General features: G+C 41.1%; 1 protein-coding gene across 1 annotated transcript in view; it reads right to left on the bottom strand.

Annotated features, from left to right (window-relative positions):
- Positions 1-22,190, bottom strand: part of COLQ (collagen like tail subunit of asymmetric acetylcholinesterase) — a 41,618-nt gene that overhangs the window by 8,489 nt on the left and 10,939 nt on the right. Inside the window, exons 2-15 of the mRNA XM_021388511.1 lie at positions 21,504-21,616; positions 19,736-19,840; positions 16,909-16,953; positions 16,548-16,574; positions 15,171-15,242; positions 12,797-12,859; positions 11,759-11,785; positions 11,067-11,111; positions 10,251-10,286; positions 9,514-9,594; positions 5,811-5,907; positions 3,989-4,128; positions 1,160-1,279; positions 471-591 (exon numbers count right to left, since the gene is read on the bottom strand). Coding sequence (XP_021244186.1) covers positions 471-591; positions 1,160-1,279; positions 3,989-4,128; positions 5,811-5,907; positions 9,514-9,594; positions 10,251-10,286; positions 11,067-11,111; positions 11,759-11,785; positions 12,797-12,859; positions 15,171-15,242; positions 16,548-16,574; positions 16,909-16,953; positions 19,736-19,840; positions 21,504-21,616 — 1,092 coding nt within the window. The remainder of the gene's footprint in view (positions 1-470; positions 592-1,159; positions 1,280-3,988; positions 4,129-5,810; positions 5,908-9,513; positions 9,595-10,250; positions 10,287-11,066; positions 11,112-11,758; positions 11,786-12,796; positions 12,860-15,170; positions 15,243-16,547; positions 16,575-16,908; positions 16,954-19,735; positions 19,841-21,503; positions 21,617-22,190) is intronic.

Raw genomic sequence — 22,190 nt, forward strand, 5'->3', positions numbered from 1 at the left:
TGTGTGCCAGGCTTACATTGTGCACTCCTTGCCTGTGCTGCCCAGAACCAGGAAAGCATGAGGAAGATCAATGAGACAGGAGTCAAATGTTGTGTAAAGCTAAGTGATGGCAGTGGGCTGAAAGTGATGGAAGGAGCCAGCATACATGCTTGTTCAAAGGGTTTTTGTGGTATGCTGCAAAGGTACCACATCCTGTGGTCAGAAAGACACCTTTCCCATGGAAGGTCTGTGTGTAAAACAATGGCTGGATCCAGCCCCTGGAATGCAAGGGCTACGATGGCAAATACCTCTCTGCAGTCAGGGACATGGTCCTCAGTGGGGAAACACTTGGCATCACCTCTGACTTCTGCCTGGGTGTGGCATCCGCATGGATGAAAGATCTTGATTTTGGTACTGCAGCCATTGTGCATGTTATTCCACGCAAACAACTACTGCACCTTCCATGTAGAAAGAGGCTGCTCCCGACTTACTTATGCAGTCATCCGTCACAACCGCATTGCCATCGTCACACTCTTCCCCATCCTGAACGATCCCATCTCCACAGGTACTGCCAACCTCAACACGGTAATCCACAGGGTAGAAAGGGGTGAGCTGGACAAAAAGACACACTGTGGTTACCGTGTAGGAATACCAGCAGCAGGGCTCACAAATGGAGGTGATGGGCTGTGGAAGGTGGGTACCACAAACGCGTTTCCATATCCCACTATTTGATGGGAAACAGGGTTTATACAGAATCTGATTCAAAACCCAGTGGAAAAAATAAGTGGGACTTAGCTACTTGAAGCAGTAAGAAAATACATGACTTTGATTTGCAGGGTTTGTGTCTTCCCACGACTCTTCTTCCTGCTGAGTTTTGCCTTACTTTGTGCTAAATCAAAACTGTTTCTTACTGTTGTAATTCCCCAAACTCAGTCCCAGCTGGTTGGTTCACCAGCTGGTTCAGAGAGAGGTTAGCAAAACCTGGATCACTGACGAGTTAACTGACAAATAACCAAGACTCCTGTGAACAAAACCCACAGAATTAGATACACTGGCGATAATGTTGAAAAATAAGATTTTTCTTCATTCACTTGATTGGTTCTGTATGATAATATATCTTCTGTATTTAAAAATGAAACATACACTCACAGGTTTTCTGAAACCACAGTCATATTTTCACCTGGACTGGGAGCCATCCAAAGGTATCCTTGAAATACAAAGATCTCTGATCTCTTCTAAAAGCTAAGGCATTTTCAGTATGTAACCGGTCCAATTCTTCTTGATTATTCACCACAAAAATCTGGGGCACAGAAAAAGAGGTGATTGGTAACCCTCTTGAGAAGTGTTTTGAATTGTCACGGAATCCAGTTCTGCAAACAGAATTACGTATCTGCAAATATATAAAGAATTGCACAGAAAAAGGGTTTGCTTTCTGAAACACAATGGCATGCCAGCCCTGGGTGAGAAGGTACACACATAAGATGCTGCTTTGCAATTGGTAAGAGACACAAGTCTTCAAAATCCCACGGTCTTTCCTGAGTACCCAGCTAAGGCTTCAGTGACCCCTACTTTTACACACCCGCAGATAATGACCGTGCAAACACTTATCAAACAATGCAAACAGTCACTATTGAGAGGAATTCCAGATGCTCCAATAGTTAGATGCTGGAACAACTGCAAAATCCATGTGGGCTTAAGTAGTCTTTCTGCGCTTGTGTATAACTTTTAGGCGTGTTTATGGCTACAAATTAAAGCACTGCTCAGTGCAACCTTCACTTATCTTTTTCTACTTTGTACTTTGTTTAGACTTAATTGGCATTGAAATTTGTGTTTCTTTACCTGCACATACTTTAGTCTAAATTCGAGTCTTCAGTTAAATGGAAAAATACTAGAAACAAATTGAGAGAATTAGGACAAGCTGCTCTTTTCCCAAATTGTTTTAATGTTTCATTCACCAAAATTGGTTCTAAGGGGCATTAGGAAATAACTTCTTCCCCTGGAAGCTTAATCAAATTAATTTTAGTAAGATTCAAACAAATTTTTAATTAAGAAAAAGCAAATTGAATGCTTCAGAGCAAGTAGATTTAGGTCAAAGCCTGATTCCCACCAGCATAATCAGAACTGGCTCTTTTTAAAACAAATTGCCCTGAAGTTTTTACATAGCAGAATATTCCCATAGCCCCTGACAAAGGCCAATTGAATAAAAATGCCTTCAGCTTGAATGAAAGAGAGCAAAGAAATAGAGAGCCAGCAAAGAACCAATTCTGTAGCTGTGTTCAGGAGCTGAAGTCCCAGCTCCAGAGCTGTAGTTTCTCTGGAAATCAATAGCAGATTGTGCCCTCTGAAAATCTCTTATAGATACTGCCTCTTGAAATTGCAAGGAATTAAAAAACCTGAATGAATCACAGCCAGTGGCAGAAAAGCAGCACTTTGTTTCATACCCTCTCCCCCAGCAGTGTAGCACTGATGGGCAAGTGGGTGGCTGTACTAGGGATGTGCAGAAGGATGGAGGACCTTCTCTGCATCATCCCACGTGCAGCTTTAGCAGCCCTGACTGTAGTCTTCAAGTGGCACAAGGAGGGTTTCTGAGCTGCTGCGTGAGTATCTGAACGAGGTAAATAAATGCAATGTTAAGCTCCCTGCTGCTCAAGGGAGTGAAACAACTGGGACAGGCAAGTGGGCAGCTCTGCACTGCCAGAGACATGGCTTTCTTCTTTGCCATCCCTCAAGAGAAATGGCATTTGGTTATCGCCATATGAGCGTTAATGTAATGTGACTTACTTATATTCAAGGTAGCTATGTTCTCACTGCAATCCTTTAAGCTCTACTCTTTAACAGTGCCTGGTGAAGGAGGGTGTTTAAGACCTACACATAACATTGTGAGCCTTATACCTTAACCTATGAACTCCCCATGAAATATATCACAGTTTTTTTGCAATACTGCAATATTGCATGATGCAATATGCACCTCGATTTCATGCACTTTCTTCTATCACCATTTTTTGCAACGCAACAGGGATGACAAGACTTGCAGCACACTCATGCAGAAGATTGAGTTCAATGACCCGGTTAATTGAGCAGTGTGTGGCAAACATGTCCCTTTCACACAGAAAGCAAGAGCTCTCTGAAAACATGATGGATGGGAAAGTTAACAAAGCTAATCACTGCGCGTTCAGACGCAAGACAGCGGGTCATAGCCGCTTGCTGAGTGGCAGGGCTGTGCTAGTACATAGCAGCAGCAGAAAGGTGGCAATTTTGTTGCTAATTAAGTGCTGCAGTGCACAAAATAGGAAATCAAGGCCCAGCTGAAGGAAAAGTCCAGAAATACTATTTGCAAAGCTCTAGGCTATCAGAGATGAAAAACTGCTAGGTCACTTTTTAACAGTGACTTATCCTTTATATTACTTTCTCAAATTTGCTTGTAAAAATTCTTTCAAGAAGGCTAGCAACTGAAATTAGCTCTGTAAGCATGTGCCTAGAGCCAGCACTCAAAAGTCTGACTCCCTTTTTGTTTCAAGGTGGAGGGTTTGTGTTTTGGTGGAAAGTTCTGTGGTATATGTGAAATGCTCCACCCCAATATTCAACTCTGAAATCACTGTCTGTGCAGAAGAAAATATGACAAATAAGCAGGAAGTAGATGCTTCTTTTACCAGCTAATTTGAAATACACTGCAATTGACTGGAATAAAAAGAACACATTGTATGTGTATAGTAAGGTGGAAAAGAGCAAAAGAGCACCCTTGTGCTCAGAGAAAGGTTTCTAAAAATGTGCCACATTACTGGTGGTTTGAAACTGCTGTGTTTCAGCACCTCAGTCGCACAACCTTCAGGCTAGTTGTGAGACCAAATTCTTGTGCACAGACTGATCTCAGAGGTTTCGGATACTGGACATAACGCATTGCTCAGATACAGCCATCTTCCTGTTACAGCCAACATAGTAGTTAATACAATGATTCGTATAATAAAAGCGTGTAAGAAGCATTCACATCCTCTCCCAGAAATCTGCTTACCGCAGGGACTTTTGGATACCTGTGTCCAAACACAGATTCCTCATATGGTGGATTATTCACATGCTGTGGGGGTCTGCAGAGACATCTCCCTGGAGGTCCTGGAAGTCCTCGTTCCCCTTTTGGTCCTATTGCATATTGCCCTAGGAAGCAAAATACCATGTTGCACTATTATGAAATTGAGAAACAAAATACAAACACAGCCTTCGTGGGAAAAGTAGAGGTCAGGTGGACGTATGTGTTTATGTAAGTTTTGAGTTACGCACGTCTCCCACAAACACCACCAGGGACAGAAGGAAGTGGTTTCCAGAATCACCAGCTCTAGCACTTCAGAAGAAAGAACGGGATTTCAGATCACACTTTAACCACCATTTTGGAGAAAGAGAATGGCCATTTGCTTAGGATTTACAGACAAAACTCAGCCTGGTCAGAACAGCTTCGTGGTGAGTTTGGTAAGACTGACATGAAGTCAGTCTCTGTAGATGACCACAATACATTGGATTTGTATGGCCACTTCAGTAGTGTTGCTTCAAAGATTTCTGTGCAGGAAAACCCAGTGATAAATACGGGAGTGCTACAAATAAATATATAAAAAACTACTGCTTTTTGACTTTCAAGCTCTGGCAAGGATGCAGTGTTCTGCAGAATTAGTTATGAGCCAACGTGTTCATATTGCAAGCAGCGATATTATTACAGGAAGGTCATTTAGGATAAGAATTTATATTCTAGAGGAAAACGACGAACAAGCCTGATACATAAACTTTCTGTGGATGGAATAAATCCTTTTAAAAGTAATCTCAAGACCTTGGCAGCCTTCCCATCAGCATGCTGAAAATTCTGTCCTCTGAAAACTTCCAGCTGAATTACTCAGGTTAGAGGTATTTTCTAACGAGAGACAAGAGATGTGTAGATGTTGAAGCAGCCCCAGCTTCACAGATGTACCATTTCCATTGGCACCATTCAGAAGAGACCTCCTGTCCACTGATGTGGGCAAGAGAAGGAAAAAGGAAAAGAATATGGAAAGAGGATGTTAAATGGCTGAATGGCTGAGGTACAAACTGCTGTTATCCATTTGTGACAACAGCTGTTTCCAGCTGAGCTTGCTTTTCTTTTCCAGTACTTGAACGTGTATGCAGGTTGGGAAAACCATTTTCACTGAACATTACAGTTTGTGTACCATACTTCATGTCTATGCTTGGTCTCACAAGAGAAAGCAAGCTGACCAGAGTTCCTGTGAACACAGTTTTGAAGTTATACAATAATCAACTATGAGCTTTTCTTATGATTTCCACAACACACAGAAATGCAGACAGCAAACATTTACAGTACTTGTTAAAAAGAGATGACATTTTTAATCACAATTTTTTTTCCTCTAACTCTTATCTCATTTCTTCTCTTGAGTCTCCTTTGTTTTCCTTTTACAGAGCTGTACAGGGTAAATATGTCCTGGCTGATTAGAAATCTCAGTCTTTCGCTGTAAGCCAGGGTATCTGGAGAAGCAGCAGACCTTTGATGATGGAGATTAACTAGTCCCTCCAAAGCTGGCAGATAGCTCTTCATTATCCCCATCTGCCAACGTTCCACAGGAACCATATAGGCCATGTTTTTGGTTTTATTTGAGGCATCAAAAAGCCATAATGTAGGCATTAAAATCAGACATAAAGACATTGTAATGGATAAGGAAAGCATGATGTGCCTTGAAGAGAAATCCTCTCCTTACTGTTGATGGATCATTTTTTGTAAAGGGGCTACATATGCGTATGTATTGAGCCAGGAGGGGCTGGGGAGGATGGACACTGCTTAAGATGGCCTGATCCCCGCTTACCTAATCCTGAAGGTCCAGGGGGGCCTGGCTGGCCAGAAGGACCAGGCCTTCCAGGTGGGCCCATGATACCCACAGGTCCAATGTCTCCCTTTTGCCCCTAAGAGAGAGGAGACATTCATTTATTTGCTAAGCAATTAATGTCAGTAAGTTCCCTGCACTGGCTTCCCTTTCAAGAAAGCTAATACATAAGCCAGCAGGAGCATACATCATGAGGTTTGTAGCCACCACCCCAGGGAAGAGAGGCGCTGTCCCCTTATACTTGGGTCCAGGCAGGACTTCCACTTCTGAAAGTGAAAGGTACCAGTAGATCTGCTCTGGGTGGAGTCAGGGATCACCCTGATCTGACTTCAGTCATTCAGGGGCTTTCCTTCAAGGATGCCTTTTTATCCCTGCCCGTTCCCTAGGAGCCAGTGCAGCTCAGAGACAAAGGGTTGGTGGAGCTGCAATCCTTAGTAAGTGGCTCTGACTTCAGGAGTGTAGACTGAGTTTGCAGGGTAGAGAAAGAAATTGATTCATTTCACCTCCAGAAAGAGAAAATTCAGTAAGGAATCCACAAGGGCTTCCACAGTGACATTTCCCAGTCTTAGGGCATAGATCTTCAGAAGAACACTAATTGCTCTGAGACCCACAGTACTTTCAGAAGTACTTTAGAACCTCAATTCATGTATCCCCTTGGCTGTCACTGTGAATATACCTTTGTTAACAAATCACTGCAAGGCAAACAAGGGATTGGTTTTACAAAGTGTAAGCTAGCACACAGTGACTGCCCTGCTGTATGCTGACAAATGATGTCTTTCTGGTGCCTTATCACTCAGTCAAAATGCTGTAAAATTATCCATGGAAGACAAGTCTACAGAGTTACCATACGATAATTTAATATTCTGTAAAATCAGCCCTAGTATGCCTCAGGGGAGCTTGTTTGTGTAGCCATACCATGAGGCATTTGAAAGCTTTACCCTAGAACTATTCAACACCTTCCTATTTTTGCTCCTGAATTTAATATGGGGACACTTATTAGAAATAACTATATTTATCTTCCTGCTCATATTCTCTCTGAGGCTTGCATTTCTCAGCTTTATATTTCAGAAGTGTATTACATAGCTTAAAGTTGAGATATCTGATTTTATTCTTATGTAACAGCATATCACTTAGTAAAACAAAAATGTGCTGTGTTATTCTTCTTTCAATGGCAATGAGATTAATTCCTTCAACACAGTGTAATTTCGGGTAAATGTTCATTCAAGGACAGATGATGGGCAGTTGTATGTCTAATTTCAGAGTAACGAAGCATACATAGTAATATATGCTAAAATAATTTGTTGTTATAGAATATCCTGTATCCCATGAATACATTTGAATGTCACTTGCACCATTTCAACAGAGGAAGATTATTTTTTTTTTATGGCCCATAAAGAACTAATTGAATATTTGCTTTGTTTAATTCTATTAGATAAGCTCTGTGCCATTAAAATATTCCAGGATTTATGTGAATGTCAGTGATGCTGATCACTAATTGCTTCTTACATCATGCAACAAAAATACACAAAACTGGCAGACCAATACTTTGTAGCCCCCATAGAAAACATTGGGAAATCTTGTTTCCCACACTACAAGGATCTAGCAGAGGAAATCCACTGCTATTCTGACATATGCTGCCTGAAAACGAGCTGAACTCTGTGACTCCTGTGTTGGAGGAATGGCTGCTTAATGCTCTCTTCCTTAGCGCAGGTAGATTAAAGAACACGTGCCCATAGCATTCAGAAAAGCTGATATTTATAGTCCTCTCCCTTTTTTCCAAGTAATCTTGTCTAAAGCTGTAAGTCATTTCTCCTTCACGACAGAAATCCTAAACTTGCTCGTCGGGAGTCAACTCTCAAGTCACAGAGCTTTGGGTGTTATGACTGGATTGGGGACAGTGAGGCTGTGACTTGTGGCTCCCAACTCCTGGCCACCATTCAGGAAGAACTTGACCCAGAGGCTCAGGAGACTTGAAGAAGTGAATGGGATAATCAAGATGTATCTCAAAATGGAAGTGGAAATGACACCTTCCTAATTTAGCTGCTTTTATCTGGAGATGTCAGCTGGATCAAGAGACAGGAAATGGCTCCATGTTGATGGAAATCATCAGCTGAACAAACAGCCAGATAACTACAGCACTTAAAGGCAGCAGTCAGACCTACACCTCCTTAAAATGCCACTTGCAGGTTTTTTTTAAAGCTTTTTTTTTTTAAAGATGAGAAAGGAAAATAGTTCACTAATTACAGAAAGAGAAGTCCTGTTTTTGTGCAGAACATCAACACTGAAATTGCTTTCAAGGTGACAGATAGGGGTTGTGTACCAAGCCTCCATGAATCCCTAATTTAGGGCAAGATTACATTTCTTCCAGTCACATTGATTGCTGCCCTAAACTATGACATCTTATGTGAATGCTTTTTGATCCAGACATTGTGTAATGTGACAAAATGTCTAAGATCAAGTATAAAGTCCTCTTGGAAAAAAAGGGACACTGCACTGTTTTCCTCTAGATCTGTAGGCACTCTGTCTTCTCTTTGCCATATGCTACAGAATGATATTCTGTGCACATTCCTTTTGGCAGGACAGATGTGAACAGTTTACATTGCACAGACCATTAACCACAGCATCTACAAGGTCCTGTATCTGAGAAGATGTATGTTAAAAACAGCGTTGAGACAGCAGGAGTCTGTTCCCTGCCCTGTCAGAGGAAAGAAATAGACTCTGCAGAGGGCAATTCAGAGTACTAAAGGAACTGTTCTCCTTGGCATCAGGTTGGACTTTGTGTCTACTCTCCCCTTTTCTCCACAATGTCATTGCCTATAATAAATATACAAGGAAAGATTAAATCGAAGAGGCTCATCTGGCGACTTGGATAGGCAGCTACCACTAATACTATTACCTCCTTGGAAAATGCAGTATTAGGGGAGCCAGGATCACATTTACACACAATTCCCAGTCCTTACAGTTCATCTGAAAGTTTTCCAAAATCAGTTCTGCCAGCATAATTATTTTGATCCCTAAATAAGGAGCACGTGCAATCATTTCATCTCTAAGGCACTTTCATACAATATTACTGCCCCTTAATGTCAGTGTGTGTCTTCCTGAACTTTCTCAGAGCAGAAGAATCTACCCCTGGCATGCTGTACTATGGTGAGAAGTGTCATATAAATATTCTAGTCTAACAATTAAATATTGTTGTAGTATTAACAGATGGAAAAAGGGGTGCTTTAGTGCTTTGATTCTTTGCACTGTTTTGGATATCTTCCAAGCCTTGCAGCTCTGCAAAATGATCTATATCACCAGCACTGGGCCTGGCCAAAGCCTCACTGAACCAAATGGGATGTGGTGGACAGAACACATCCACTTTGATCCGCTCTCCAGTCATCAGGTGGGATTCAGAGCATAGCTCTGTGATTTTTAGGATTCAAAGGGTCTACTGTTTAGGTTCAAGGTCTGCTCTGGTTATATTCAGTGAGCTAGTTATCAAACCAGGGAAAAAGCTACTTTAGCTATGCTGCATAGCAAGGGATTTGAGCATGGAAGGCAAGGCCTGGACATGCATGTGTGGTGTTACAGTGCTGCCAGCAAGACCAAGAGCAAGGCACCACCACAGAACAGACCACACAGTCATAGCCCACCATCACACAAACACCAGGAATTGCAGGAAGGGGAAACACCATGGACCTACTTGTTTGCCTCGTTTTCCAGGTCTTCCTATGGGTCCTCTGTGTCCTGGTGCTCCAGACTGTCCCTTTGGGCCCATCTCTCCCTTGGCGGGTGAGGAGGGAAAGAAACAGAACGTAAGTAGAGCATACTTGCCTTATACGACACAGCAGGTGGCTGATGTTTTTGTTCATACAATTCTTCCAGATTATGTTGGCATTGTATTTTTCTTGGAAATCCACAACATATTTTAAAACAAGAGTAAGGCCAAAAACATCTGTTTTAATTTACCAAAATTTCCTTGAAAAATCCCTCTTTAAAGAGGAAGCCAAATAATAGGAGACCAGGAATATTCTAGAAGGATGTGAAGACTAGCAAAACTCTCTGACTCTTGGCAATATCGTGTTTGCTGTTGAGATGCATATTTGGAATTGCAGGATTGGAAAAATAAGTGAAAAATAAAACCCAAACAATTAGGCTGCTCATGTATATATAATCATGAGTCTTACTGTTAAACAGAAAGAAGATTATGACTAAACCAATGTTCTGGAAAGAAAAAAAATAGATAAAACAAGCAGCTAAATCTTGGGGGTTTTCTTCTAAGGTTAAAAAAAAAAAAGAACTTGGTCACATCTAAGAAGTGTTCATCATTGAGTCAAGCAAGACTTTCAGTGCCTTATGCTTTCCAGAATGTCTCTAAAGCTGGTTACTGACTGTATGCCAGCACTTACTGCAATTCCTCAATACATCGTACCCACTTACTTTCTGTCCCAGCATTCCAGGGGAGCCTATTTCTCCCTGCAAAGTGAAAAGAGAAAAATCATCAAAATACTTGGAGTGATCTTTGACAAAGCAGCACCAATTTAGGCCTTTAAGGAAAAATGGAAAGTGCCATGTAGTGGTATCAGTAAAAAAAACCCTACAACGTGATTCATCAGTACAAGTGACAGTAGAATTATTAGAATTGTTTTGGATTTACAGGGCTTTTCTATGAAGGTCCTTGTACCATAACACTACTCCTTTTTTTGATCCTCCACAGCCTGCTTCCTCTTGGGCAAAACCATACCAGTTATGGTTTTGTCCACAGGCCACCCAACTACTTGGACAATGCCCACAGCCTGTCTTTGGGAATGGCACTTATCCATCTACATCAAAAGTGATTTGCTTTTCCTTTCTTAAAGACCTCCCAAGCCACAAATATCACTTCCTTTTTTTTTTTTCTCTTTTTGTTTTTTTTTCTCTTTTTCTTTTCCTTTTTCCTTCTTTTTCTTTTTTTTCTCTTTTCTTCTTTTTCTTTTTTCTTTTTCCTTACAGCAATACAATCTCACCAGCTAAGAACATTTTGTCAAGCCATCCAGCCATCACGGCTCTGTTCTATGCAAGTCAGGAGTACAACTTACCCTGGGGCTGGTGGCGTATATGGACACAAAGGACGATGTAATGTGGGACCACTGCCTTCTTATCCTCCCAGGAATGTGCTTCTTTCTCCATATCACCCCTTTTTTTTTTTTGCTATCAGAAATACCCCAGTGTTTATGAGCTCATTCAGCTAAAACTCACAGCCATCTGGAAAAGTACCTGGTCTCCTTTGACTCCTTTGTCTCCCCTGTCCCCTCTGGATCCCTGGCGAGAGATAACAGGGTAGCAACAGCTTAATTACTATAATTTCATGACGAAGCAAAACACATTTATCCTATGTGAGGCATTATTTGTTGTGGCGCAGAATACAGTAGTATCTTCAGGGTAGGTGCACGGTAGATACCCTAAAACGTTTCCTTATTACCTTCATTGATATTACAACAGAATTAAGAGTAAGGCTGGTAGAAAAAAGGCACTTATTCTCCTCGGATAATTACTTTAAATATGGGCTTCCTTTGATGTAACTCTTGAGACTTGATTGTTTCCTGAATTATCTTTATTGAAATTCAGGCCCCTTTGAATGACAAAAATAAGTAAGTCTCTGTGCCAAAGAATACGTAGCCTAAATAAACCCAACCAACAATTAAGGATTATTATACCCATGCTAGAGATGGGAAAACTGTAGTGGGGTTCACTGTAATAACTTGTTCACAAGAAAACAGGGTGCGAGACTCATTTCTTCAGCATCTCACCCCAAGTCACAAGACTGTGCTCCTTCTCAATGCATCTTTGAATTTCTTAATGAGACTTTCAGCCTCCACTCCATCAAAATTTGACTTTATTTTTAGTTACCGTTTTTATATAACTGTTCCCAATCACAAAATTGTACGTTATTCTATTGTTACACTGACCTTTTCTCCTCTAGTTCCTGGAAAACCCTGAAGGGAATGACAGATATTTTAATGCTTCTCATTTTCAAGATTACCAAAGAAGCAAATTCATATCTTGCAGATTTAAAGTGAAGAAAATAAATGAAGCACAAGTAATTAATAGCATCTACTTGTAACGGCAAAAGAATATTTATAGCTTCTAGAAGTGCACTGAAACAGCATTATGAAATAAGAATTAAAGGCAAGACAAATCAGCCCAAAAGGTAACGTGAAAAAGCCAGGTAAAGCCAGCAGATTCAATATTGCTCTTAAAATTAAAACAGAGGAAATTAAATGTAACTGAAAGTGAAGGAAACTACAATTAATAATCTAAATTAATATCAGAAATAATTTTCTTCTTTTCTTTCACCCTGTAGCACATCCTCAAACTACACTTAAGCCATCATCTAAGCGAAGATTACTATAAAGCTGAGTTTTTCTTTAAGAAAAATACAACAAATAACTGTGTCCAGCTCTTCTTTCCGTTGCTTCACCTGAATAATCTAAGTGCATAATTTTTATCAAGTTCCTTAAAGGGTTTTTGGCATAAATTTTGTAAAGGCGGAAGCCATGTTATAGCAAATGATGTGCAGATAACAGACCATCCAGACCAAACTGTGCTTACTATCCAACTGTCAACACATATACATAGCTTTAGTAGAAGATACAAATGCTCTCCAGTCTTTGGAGGTGGGTGGAAACCATTGCTGGTATGAGTTAATGGTGCAGGTATACTGAAGAACTGCAGTATTCTAGTGGGATAGCTATATATGTGCTTTGCTTTTAAAATAAATAATTTTTGCGTTACAATAACTTACACCAAAGCATTTTTATGAAAAGCCAAAAATGCAGCCAAGCCCAACCAAAAGACATAACCGTGCCTGAAGGAGAACTTATGTCTTTAGCTGTATTAGAAAAGCTATATCTTGATAAATGCTTTCCAGCAAATTTATGAGGGAAGCAGCTGTCAGCAGAGCATTAGAAACCAATGTCTGAAAATGCAGCATTTGCTTAACAAACCTTGGAGCCCATTGGTCCTCTGGTACCTGGCAATCCCATCACACCCAAATCTCCCTTTTCACCCTAAAGAGGTCAATAAAGAGAGTTATTGATTGTGGCTCTCTGATGAGGTCATATCTGAATGTCTGATTAATAGTTCAGTGTTCTGGGTTTTGTGACAAATACACGAGACAAGTTTGACCTTGCTGTAGACAGAGTTCTTTTTGCAATTGTGTTCTGAGACCTCATGTATTATCTTGTTCTTCTGTTTACATTTTCTTGGGTGTGTAATTTGTGCTCCAGTTTTTGCAGATGCCATTAAAGGACATGAAAGCAAATGAACAGCAGAAGTACATCCTTTTTCTACATTAAGTTGCATTGTCTCTCCCAAACACTGCTTCCAGTTGCAGAAAAGAAAGGTATTTTGTTGCAAGTCTTTATGGCTTGGAGAGATATGATTACTTTTATCATCATTCTGAGATATAATGGGCTTTACAGTGGTTTAGAGACAATAAATCATGGAAAGGCTTTACAATATCCTCGCTGGTTGCTGCCAGCTAATTATATCTACGGGCAGTCTCTGCAGACATACAGCAGCCCTACCAGCAGAACACAGTGAACTCTCATTCCTAGTACTAGAGAGGATTTTCATGTTGGCTGCTGCCTCAGCAGTTCAGAAAAGACCGAAAGAAACAAAGTAGGAGAAATACAGATTGGACCAAGGCTGTGTCTGAGAAAGAGGAAGTAGATCCAACCAAGGAAATAGAAGGCAAAGAGAATGTGGTTAAAAAATAAAAAATAAAAATAAAAATAAATAAAAACCCACTCAGTTTACTGGGTATTTACAGCAAGAATAAAGTGCAATGGATGACTATAAAGAAGATAGCTATCAGATTCTGGGAAGATCAGAAATCAGAAGAAGAAAAAGGGAGACACAACCAAACAAAGTGAGCACAGACATCTTTGGCCTCTATTCTGGAGCCTTCAGGCAGCAAGTAGAAATGTATAAGGAACAGAATAAATGAATTTAGGAACATATCCAGAGAACAGAATAGAGATGTATCAGAAGAGACAACAAAAACAGAAGAATGGAAATTAACATCGAGTAATAGACAATAGTTGAACTATAGGAAAAAATATTACTACTGAATGAGAGGGATGCTTCTGGAAGTGCAATGAAAAAAGCTGTAGCAAAGAGGAGTTAAAATCCAAATTAGACAGTCTTCATAAATATAACTAGAGCTTATACAAAAAAAAATGGGCAAAGTGAATGAGTTTTGTGACTGCTCCGCTCTTAGTACTTAAGACCGTGCGGGAACAAGGAGTTGTATCTTCCTTCTGCTCTCACTGCTCCTACTGCAGGAGATCTCAGCACACAGTGCTTTTGGGAAGACACCATTCCACTCTCTCAGTTCAAAGTGATCTTTAGCTCCTTTTCAGTACACTGACTGAAAAGCACACGGTTGCTTGCCTACATTCCCGCATACTATGTAGAATATGATGTTCCTCATGTAACACAACCGTAAGGAGCTTAAGAGACTGCTTCCCAAGTATGAGTTGAATTCAGAAGTAATCTACTATTATTCATGCAGCAGCAAAAGCTATGGCATCATGTCTCTGAGATGGGGTAGCAGTCTTCATGGAGTGAATGAATAGTCAAATATTCCCAGAAAATGCAGTTTCAAAATAAGCACGTGCCATCATTTTGCCTGACACATGCTGGATAAATAAAAGCAGGTTATCTATCTCAAATGTCCCAGTAGAAACTGTGTACAGTGGCTCCTGTGAAGATCTGTATACCTGTGTTAGGTAAAACTCAGAAAAACACTGTCCTGCAGCATCATTATTACAAATACAGATGAAGCAATCACACTGCAGAAGCAAAGCATGTCCTGCTATTTCTTCTGCTATTCGCTAAGAAAATTCACAGGAATGAATGTCTGCTTATATGGGAGTGAGGTCAAGAACACAATATTAATCCTCTTGGTTTGTAATCCCTTTCCCCTGAAAGTAGCCCGATCTTTTCCCTTTATATTGTCAAAAAGTACATATTCAGGCAAAGAGATCATCAAAAAGTCATAAGAGACGATGGCCAATTTTGAAACACTGATTCATGTGGTTGTGAAACAACAGTGGTTATCAGTGAGTCTTCATTAGGCTTGATTTTCAGTTTACCTGTGACATATTTTAAGAAGTGCTGCATAGGGTTGGGCAGATAGTGCAGTGTAAGGTATAGGTCTTTGCAGAGCAGTGTAAGAAATCAGGCAAGCACTGAGTGTCCTCGCACTGCTTCATCTCCCCAGCCTCCAGCAGACAGTGGCGTAGGCTTCCTGAACAGCCCTTGTGTTTAGATCATGATGTTTAGTAGATTGTTCAGTATGAATTTTGGTCTTACCTTCGGCCCCACAGGTCCAGGCCATCCTATTGGTCCTGGCATTCCAGGGACACCCGGGGGACCTGGTCTACCCTTGAACGGAAAAAAATTGATTACAACAATTCATGTAACATCATTCCTACACACAGGTCTCCAATGCAGAAAGGAGATATGGAAGATTATAGTATTTTCAGGAAAATAACTGCAAATGCTCTTTATCTCGTTTTTAGCATAAAAAACCCCAATGTTTTATATTCATAATACTGTTGGCAATAATTACATACATGAAGTTATTTATCTCTTTTAACCACTGCCTCTAATTCACTTTCCGGCTAGCTCCTAAAATGCTGCAGATTAGTGCTGTTCCACTGCTTTATATCGTTTGACAATACAATCCTGGAAATCTGATCACTGCTTTGAAGCTAACCGTGACCCCCCTTGAGCTGGGCAGCTTTTAGCAGGAATTATATTATTTTATTGGCAACTTCTCCTTCGGGAGCTACCAGTATTTGTCAGAAATGTCAGTACACCAGGGTTTGAGGTTTTGCACTCTCTTGTAACTTGATGGGTGACTCTCTCTGATACACTAATTTTGATAATTTTTATATAGATAATACTTTTGCTTACTGTGGGGTGTTTGAAATTCAGATAAAAGAAAAAGACCTCCTCTTTGTTTATATGTTTCATATTCATTTGAATCACTGATCAGTAGCTGGTGTTAAAATCCTTTGCTTATTATTAGAACAGTATTTCTTTTCCTGGTTAGTGACTACTCCCTGCATATCTCTGATTTCATCCTGCATTTCTGTCTTCTTTTAAAATTAATTACATTAAATGGAAGCACTTAGTAACTGAGAAAACATATTCTGTTTCATCACATGTAGGGGCACATATTTTTGACAATGTATCATGGCTCATATGTCACCAAGCACAGGACTGCAGTCAGCATATTGTGTTGGTGCCAAAGCTCTGGAAGTGTAATCATTAATGGTCATTCCTCCATAGGGGCTGTTGGGTCAAGCCTGGCTCTGCTTTGGAGCAGTAAAGATTTGGTTTGGCTTTGTTGGTTTTGGTTGGTTTCTTTTATTTATCTTTTATTTTAGGTCCTATACTCTGTTTCCCTTATCCACAGAGAAGTAGCTCAGGTGATTTCTCACTCTTTTAATTGCCTGGCTGATGGATGCTCTTAACGATAGAATTAACTGAATTAAACCAGCAGTGGCAGCTCTCCAGCCCTGCACCCAGAGCTCCCCGCCACCTCCTGGCTGTTGAAGCAACATAAGCAGACTGAACTTCAGCAATAACCAATTTATATTCAGTGGTTGCCTGTGCTCCTCTCTGACAGCTGCTATGTGTCAAGTGTTGGGCTGGTGTCTGAGGCAGCACCTTTGTCCATACCTTTCTTCCTGGCCTGCCAATCTCCCCCTGCCAGAGAAAGAAATGTGTTAGACTCAGGCATACCACATAGGCCACAGAGGCTCTTTAGTCAATGCATTTATAAACAACATTGGGAATATCTTTGCATTCAGAACTTTCTTTCCAGAAGGAAAATGAGAAGAATTACTTTAACAGAGCTCCTGGACTTTTCCTGTGCTCTCAGCCCTAAATTAACGGCCACCTCCTTGTCAAGAAAAGCAGGCAATTGTGCCCAGCTTCAGGTAGGCATCATCATGGTAAAAAATTAATACAACCCCCTCTCCCCAGTCTTCTTCCTTGCCTTCTCAAAACCACACCAAACTCCATAACAACAGTCACTTACTTTCTCTCCTTTTGGTCCCATTATACCAGGAATTCCTTGTGGACCCTAGGGAGAGAAATAAAGGCTGTTATTGAGCTGTATCAGTAAGAAAGCACTGGGTGGTTGCCTTCCCTCAACCCACAGCCCTGTGGGTGTCAATGGGGAATGGTGTAACCCCACAAGGTCAGGGTGCTGAACATGGTATTTGAACACTGTCTCTAAATGCCAGGTCTGTGTCACTGCTGAAAGCAACTGGAGACTTGCACCAACATGAGAAGTGCAGAGGCATCTCCTAGATGAAGAAAAGTAGGAAGAAAAAGGACCTAAGGCACAGGAAAGGTCATAGAATCATAGAATATCCTGAGTTAGAGGAAACCCACAAGGAAAACTGAGTCCAACCCCTGTCTTCACACAGGACCACTCAAAAATCAGACTCTGTATCTGAAAGCATTGTCCAGACATCTCTTGAAATCTGGCAGCATGGGACTGCATGATCACTGCCCTGGTGCTCAACCACTCTCTGGTGAAGAACCTTTTTCTGATATCCAGCCTTCATGCTTAAACAAATCCCAAATTTCTAGTTAAATTGCAAACTTTGCGTTAAATTTCTCATTCTCTGCAATCTCCTACTGCTTGACATCCAGCCCAGATGTAAACTGTTCAGAGGAGATACTTGTTTTCTGAGTGTGATTTCAAAAAATATGAATCTGCGTTTCCCACATAGCGTGAAGGTGCCTTTCAAAGATAACCAAAAGCAACTTTGTGAACATCTTTTCTTAATTCCCTGAAATTATAACTAAATGAAGTGACATGGCTTTGGGAAGCTGTCCTTTTGTGGGGACAGGACAAGGGGAAACGGCCATGAACTGGAACATAGGAAGTTCCGCACCAATATGCGAAGGAACTTCTTCACAGTGAGGGTGATGGAGCAGGCTGCCCAGGGAGGCTGTGAATTCTCCTTCTCTGGAGATATTTAAGACCCGCCCGGACGCCTACCTGTGCAGCCTGCTGTAGGGAGCCTGCTTTGCAGGGAGGTTGGACTTGATGTTCTCTAGAAGTCCCTTCCAAATCCTACAATTCTGTGATTTTGTAGTGGGCAAGTATGACATAATTTGAAAGTCATGGTTAGAAAAGACAAAAAACATGATATTTCTCTCTCTCATGTGAAGCGTATTCCCCTTTCTGAAGATTTCTTAATCCATGGAGACCTTGAATCCCAGCTCAGAAAAAAAAAAAAATCAGAAAAGCAGTGCTGTTTCTAGAGTGATTCAGTCACCAAATCCCCTTTTGTTTCCGAATGACTAAGGGAAATCCCATGAGCCATGATGAAAGGAGCATTAGGTTCACCACACAAATCACTCACTTCAGGTTTGGAGCCTGGCTGTCCTATACCGTGCAAAACACAATACAAATTGTACATTATTTCAGGCTTTTAATAGTGTAAATCAGAATGCAGATAATTATAGTCTGAACCAAATTTTACCTTCTTTTTTTCATTTTATGCTAGCTTACACATGGGAGGAATTACACACAGAGTCACATGATTATAAATTTAATTCTCCTTATTATGACAAAGTCTCACATTTACAGCAGAAAGCAATTCAGAAATAATTCTTAGATTTTTGTAGTAACAATAACATTTGTTTTCCCATGACCACTGACATAAGAGTATTGTCCAGAAGACTACTGGCTCTCACATTTTCCTTCTATAAAAACATAATTAAAAATTCCAAAGCGATACTACACCCATCCTACTGTCCACGCTGTGATACAATCTGTTGGCCTACTCTATTTAAAAATGTTCTTGGAGGGATCATAGTTAATTCATTTGTAAGGTTAATTATTATTTGTAGCAGTGAACCTTATAGAACAACAGAATGGATATTACTGTTCTCTCACTTCAAATCAGAGATAGTATAAAGAATTTTTTTTTTTTCCAGAAAGACAGTCTGGTGAAGACTGAAGAACCAACAACTTCTTCCACATGTATTGCATCTCTAGATGGTGGCCAGCCACATCACAGGACTGCTCCATAACACAGAGACAACTTTTCTCAACATTGAGCATCACAAACATTTATTTTACCATCACTTCTCCACATCTCCTAATTTGCATGCTAAATGACTTTCCCTTATGCTTTATTCTTCATTGGATGGTACAAACTGGAATGGAAAGGCAGGTGAGTGGCATTCTCCACAACTCAGAGACTTTTGCAGAAAACTCTCCCCTAAACATGGAACATTTCCTCAGAAGATTTCTGACCTCCTGTCCTAACTGTACAAACTGTAGAAAATGAAAGAAGATATCAAATGGGCCACCCAGCAAGCCAGGGGCAGAGAGCTTGCAGAACAAGCTGGAAGACCCTACATCTGCTGAGCCCCACCCCAATGCCCTTCCCAAAGCCCTTCCTTGTCTCTAGCCTGCACTGTAGATATTTTCCTTCTCAGGGATGTACTCCACAAACCTTCACACTCACTGCAGCTCTTGTGCATCAATTCCACAGGCTCTTTCTCCTCACGTAACAAGAGTCTAAAGCAAAAAAATAAATCAACAAAGAGCCTCAGAAGGAGGTGATGGCACCTCTGGGATTTTTCAGGGTTGCTACCCACTGTAAAACTCCGTGAAAAAGAAAGCTGAACTTGAAACCTGGAATATGCAGGGCAGGGATGAGGACACAAGGTAAAAAGCCTACATGATTTATGCATAGTCATGTCAAAATGAAATTAAGGCCGAGCTTGATATGCTTATTAAGCTATAAAAGGCATTTACAGAAAACGTTTAACAGCATTATAAGGACTTCAGAGCGAGTGAGAGAGTGCTGTGGTTTGGTCACAAATGCATCACTCACCTGGGGGCCAGGAGGCCCTGCAGGGCAATGCGACTCGGGCAGAGAGAAAGCCTGTGTTGTCTGGAGTGCTTGACACAATTCCTTCACGTCCAGATCAAGCAGCCCCTACGTAAGATAAAATGTACGCGTGAGCACTTACAGAGAACACGGAGAAATACACAAACAGCCACTACAGCCTGAAGAGCACTTATTCACTGCCTTAGGGAGAAGCCTGTGATTTGTCACAAGGTTATCTTCATGGATGCTTCAACATTATCACTTCAGCATGATGTCCTGTCCCACGTTTCCTCCTCCTTTTCCAGGCGCGCGCCACAGCTGGGCTATCGCGTCCCCCCTGAGCTGGCGTGGGACCCAGCGCTATTCTTAGCCTTCACCCTGCTCCCTCCATCACGCTTCACAAGTGGCAACTCCTCTCCAAAAATAGCAGCTTTGCTCTAATAATACAGGCTGCTCTCAGCAGGGACACGGGCAGTGTGAACTTCGCTCCAGTAGGTATCAACCAGGCATTCATTCACTGCTGACCAGGGGTAACTCCTTTAAAGATCAATGAATCTCTAATTGTTTGACTTTAAAATTAGGCTTGGATGAATAAAGTGGTATGTATATGTCCGATGAGAAAAGATATCTCCCTTGGAAATAAAAAAAAAACACTGAGGCAGTAACACTGGGTTAATAAAGCTGCTCTACATCGTCCAAGTGGAAAGCCATTTCCCAGAAAAATTCCAACTAGAAACTCCAAAGCACAGAGTCCTCAGAGTGAATTCACACAGCTCCCACTTTCCTAGTAACCCCTTAATTTAACTGTTTGTTTTTATGGGGAGATGGTGCCAGGAGCAATTTTATATTCAGATTACTCTCTGGAATATCTGGTCCTGGTCCCAACCTCATCCTCACTGAGGGGCCTGAAACAGTACACCACATTTCCTAAGGGGATCTTTCCTCTAGGTCTTCTTTCCCAGGAAACCACGGCACAGGCAGGAGAGGGCTAGGCAGGGGATGAGAAAGGGAGAGGCAATTAGGCTTTGGGTTGGGGGAATAATACACTGAGCTCAATCCCATTCTCTCTGGAGACAACAGGGGATTTTATGCTGTATTGTTTCTTGGATTAGTTCTCATCAGAAATTTTTCTAATCACTACTTACATAATGCTTGCAAAAATTGCTATATTTGCATATGGTAAATGAAGAGTAGAATTAAGAAATAAGAATTACTAGTAGGTGGAAAAATTCATTATGTTGGGATGGAAAACATATTGGAGATAACAGGCCCTGGCAGTAAGTGCAAGTGGTCAAACTGCTGTATCATATACCCACTGTATACCTTGTGCTGTCTATGTTAACATGTATAGATGTATACATATCATATAGAGCAGGAATATCCATATGTGTGTGAGTGAAAGCTCCATACCAGCTACTCAGAAACACTTCTCATTTTTGCAAAATGGTAGGAATAGATTCCACAGAAGGATTTGGGGACCTTGATTTCACAAAGGCAAATGTGATGCAAAATAAGACATCTGTATAGAATACACTCTGAAATCATTGTGTGGGATGGGATATTGCCTTTCTGATCTTGGTTTATTGTATTTACGTTTCCTTCAGTTCAGGATTGCCTTGCTCAAAGAAAGTAACAGAGCCCTACCAACACAGCCAGAAGTGTTTGCTGAGTGACATCATGAAGAAGTGCTCAGAGAGGATGCGTTAGTCTTTGTCAAACATCAAAATTCAATTCAATAAGAAGAAGAGCAAGGCCCCCTGGCCACACTTACGGAGCTCCAATCCTGCCTGAAGTGCGGTGGTGGGAACATGGGTGGTGGTGGCGGGATGAGGAGGCAGCACGCTCCGTGGGTAGGCTGCTTCTTCTGTTCCAAACAAGGGAGATCTGTTCAATACAAACACTCATCCGTTGTTTTGAACACCACAAATATTTCTCACAGAATAAGGTCAGCTTCCATTCCACAGGAACTTTTCTACATCCTATGTCCACTGCAGCATTCTAATCCAAGCAGAAGTTTCAGATTCCGTGCAGTACCTCAAATCTACAATGTTCTTCATATGCTGAAGGCTATGACAACTCTTAAGCTCTTAATGCAGTACAACATAAGCTGATTTTCATAGAATCACAGAATCACCAAGGTTGGAAAAGACTTCCAAGATCACCCAGTCCAACCATCCACCTATCACCAATATTTCTCACTAAACCATGTCCCTTAGTACAACATTTTCTTGAACAACTCCAGGGACGGTGACCTCCACTACTCCCACCACAGGCAGCCCGCTTCAGTGCCTGATCACTCTTCTGGAGAAGTTTTTCCTAACATCCAACCTGAATCTCCCCTGGTGCAACTTGAGGCCATTCTTTCTAGTCCTGTTGCTCATTACACGGGAGATGAGGCCGACCCTTAGCTCACTACAACCTCCCTTCAGGTAGTTATAGAGAGCGATGGGGTCTCCCC

Source organism: Numida meleagris, chromosome 2, assembly GCF_002078875.1.
Source record: "Numida meleagris isolate 19003 breed g44 Domestic line chromosome 2, NumMel1.0, whole genome shotgun sequence".
Lineage (NCBI taxonomy): Eukaryota > Metazoa > Chordata > Aves > Galliformes > Numididae > Numida > Numida meleagris.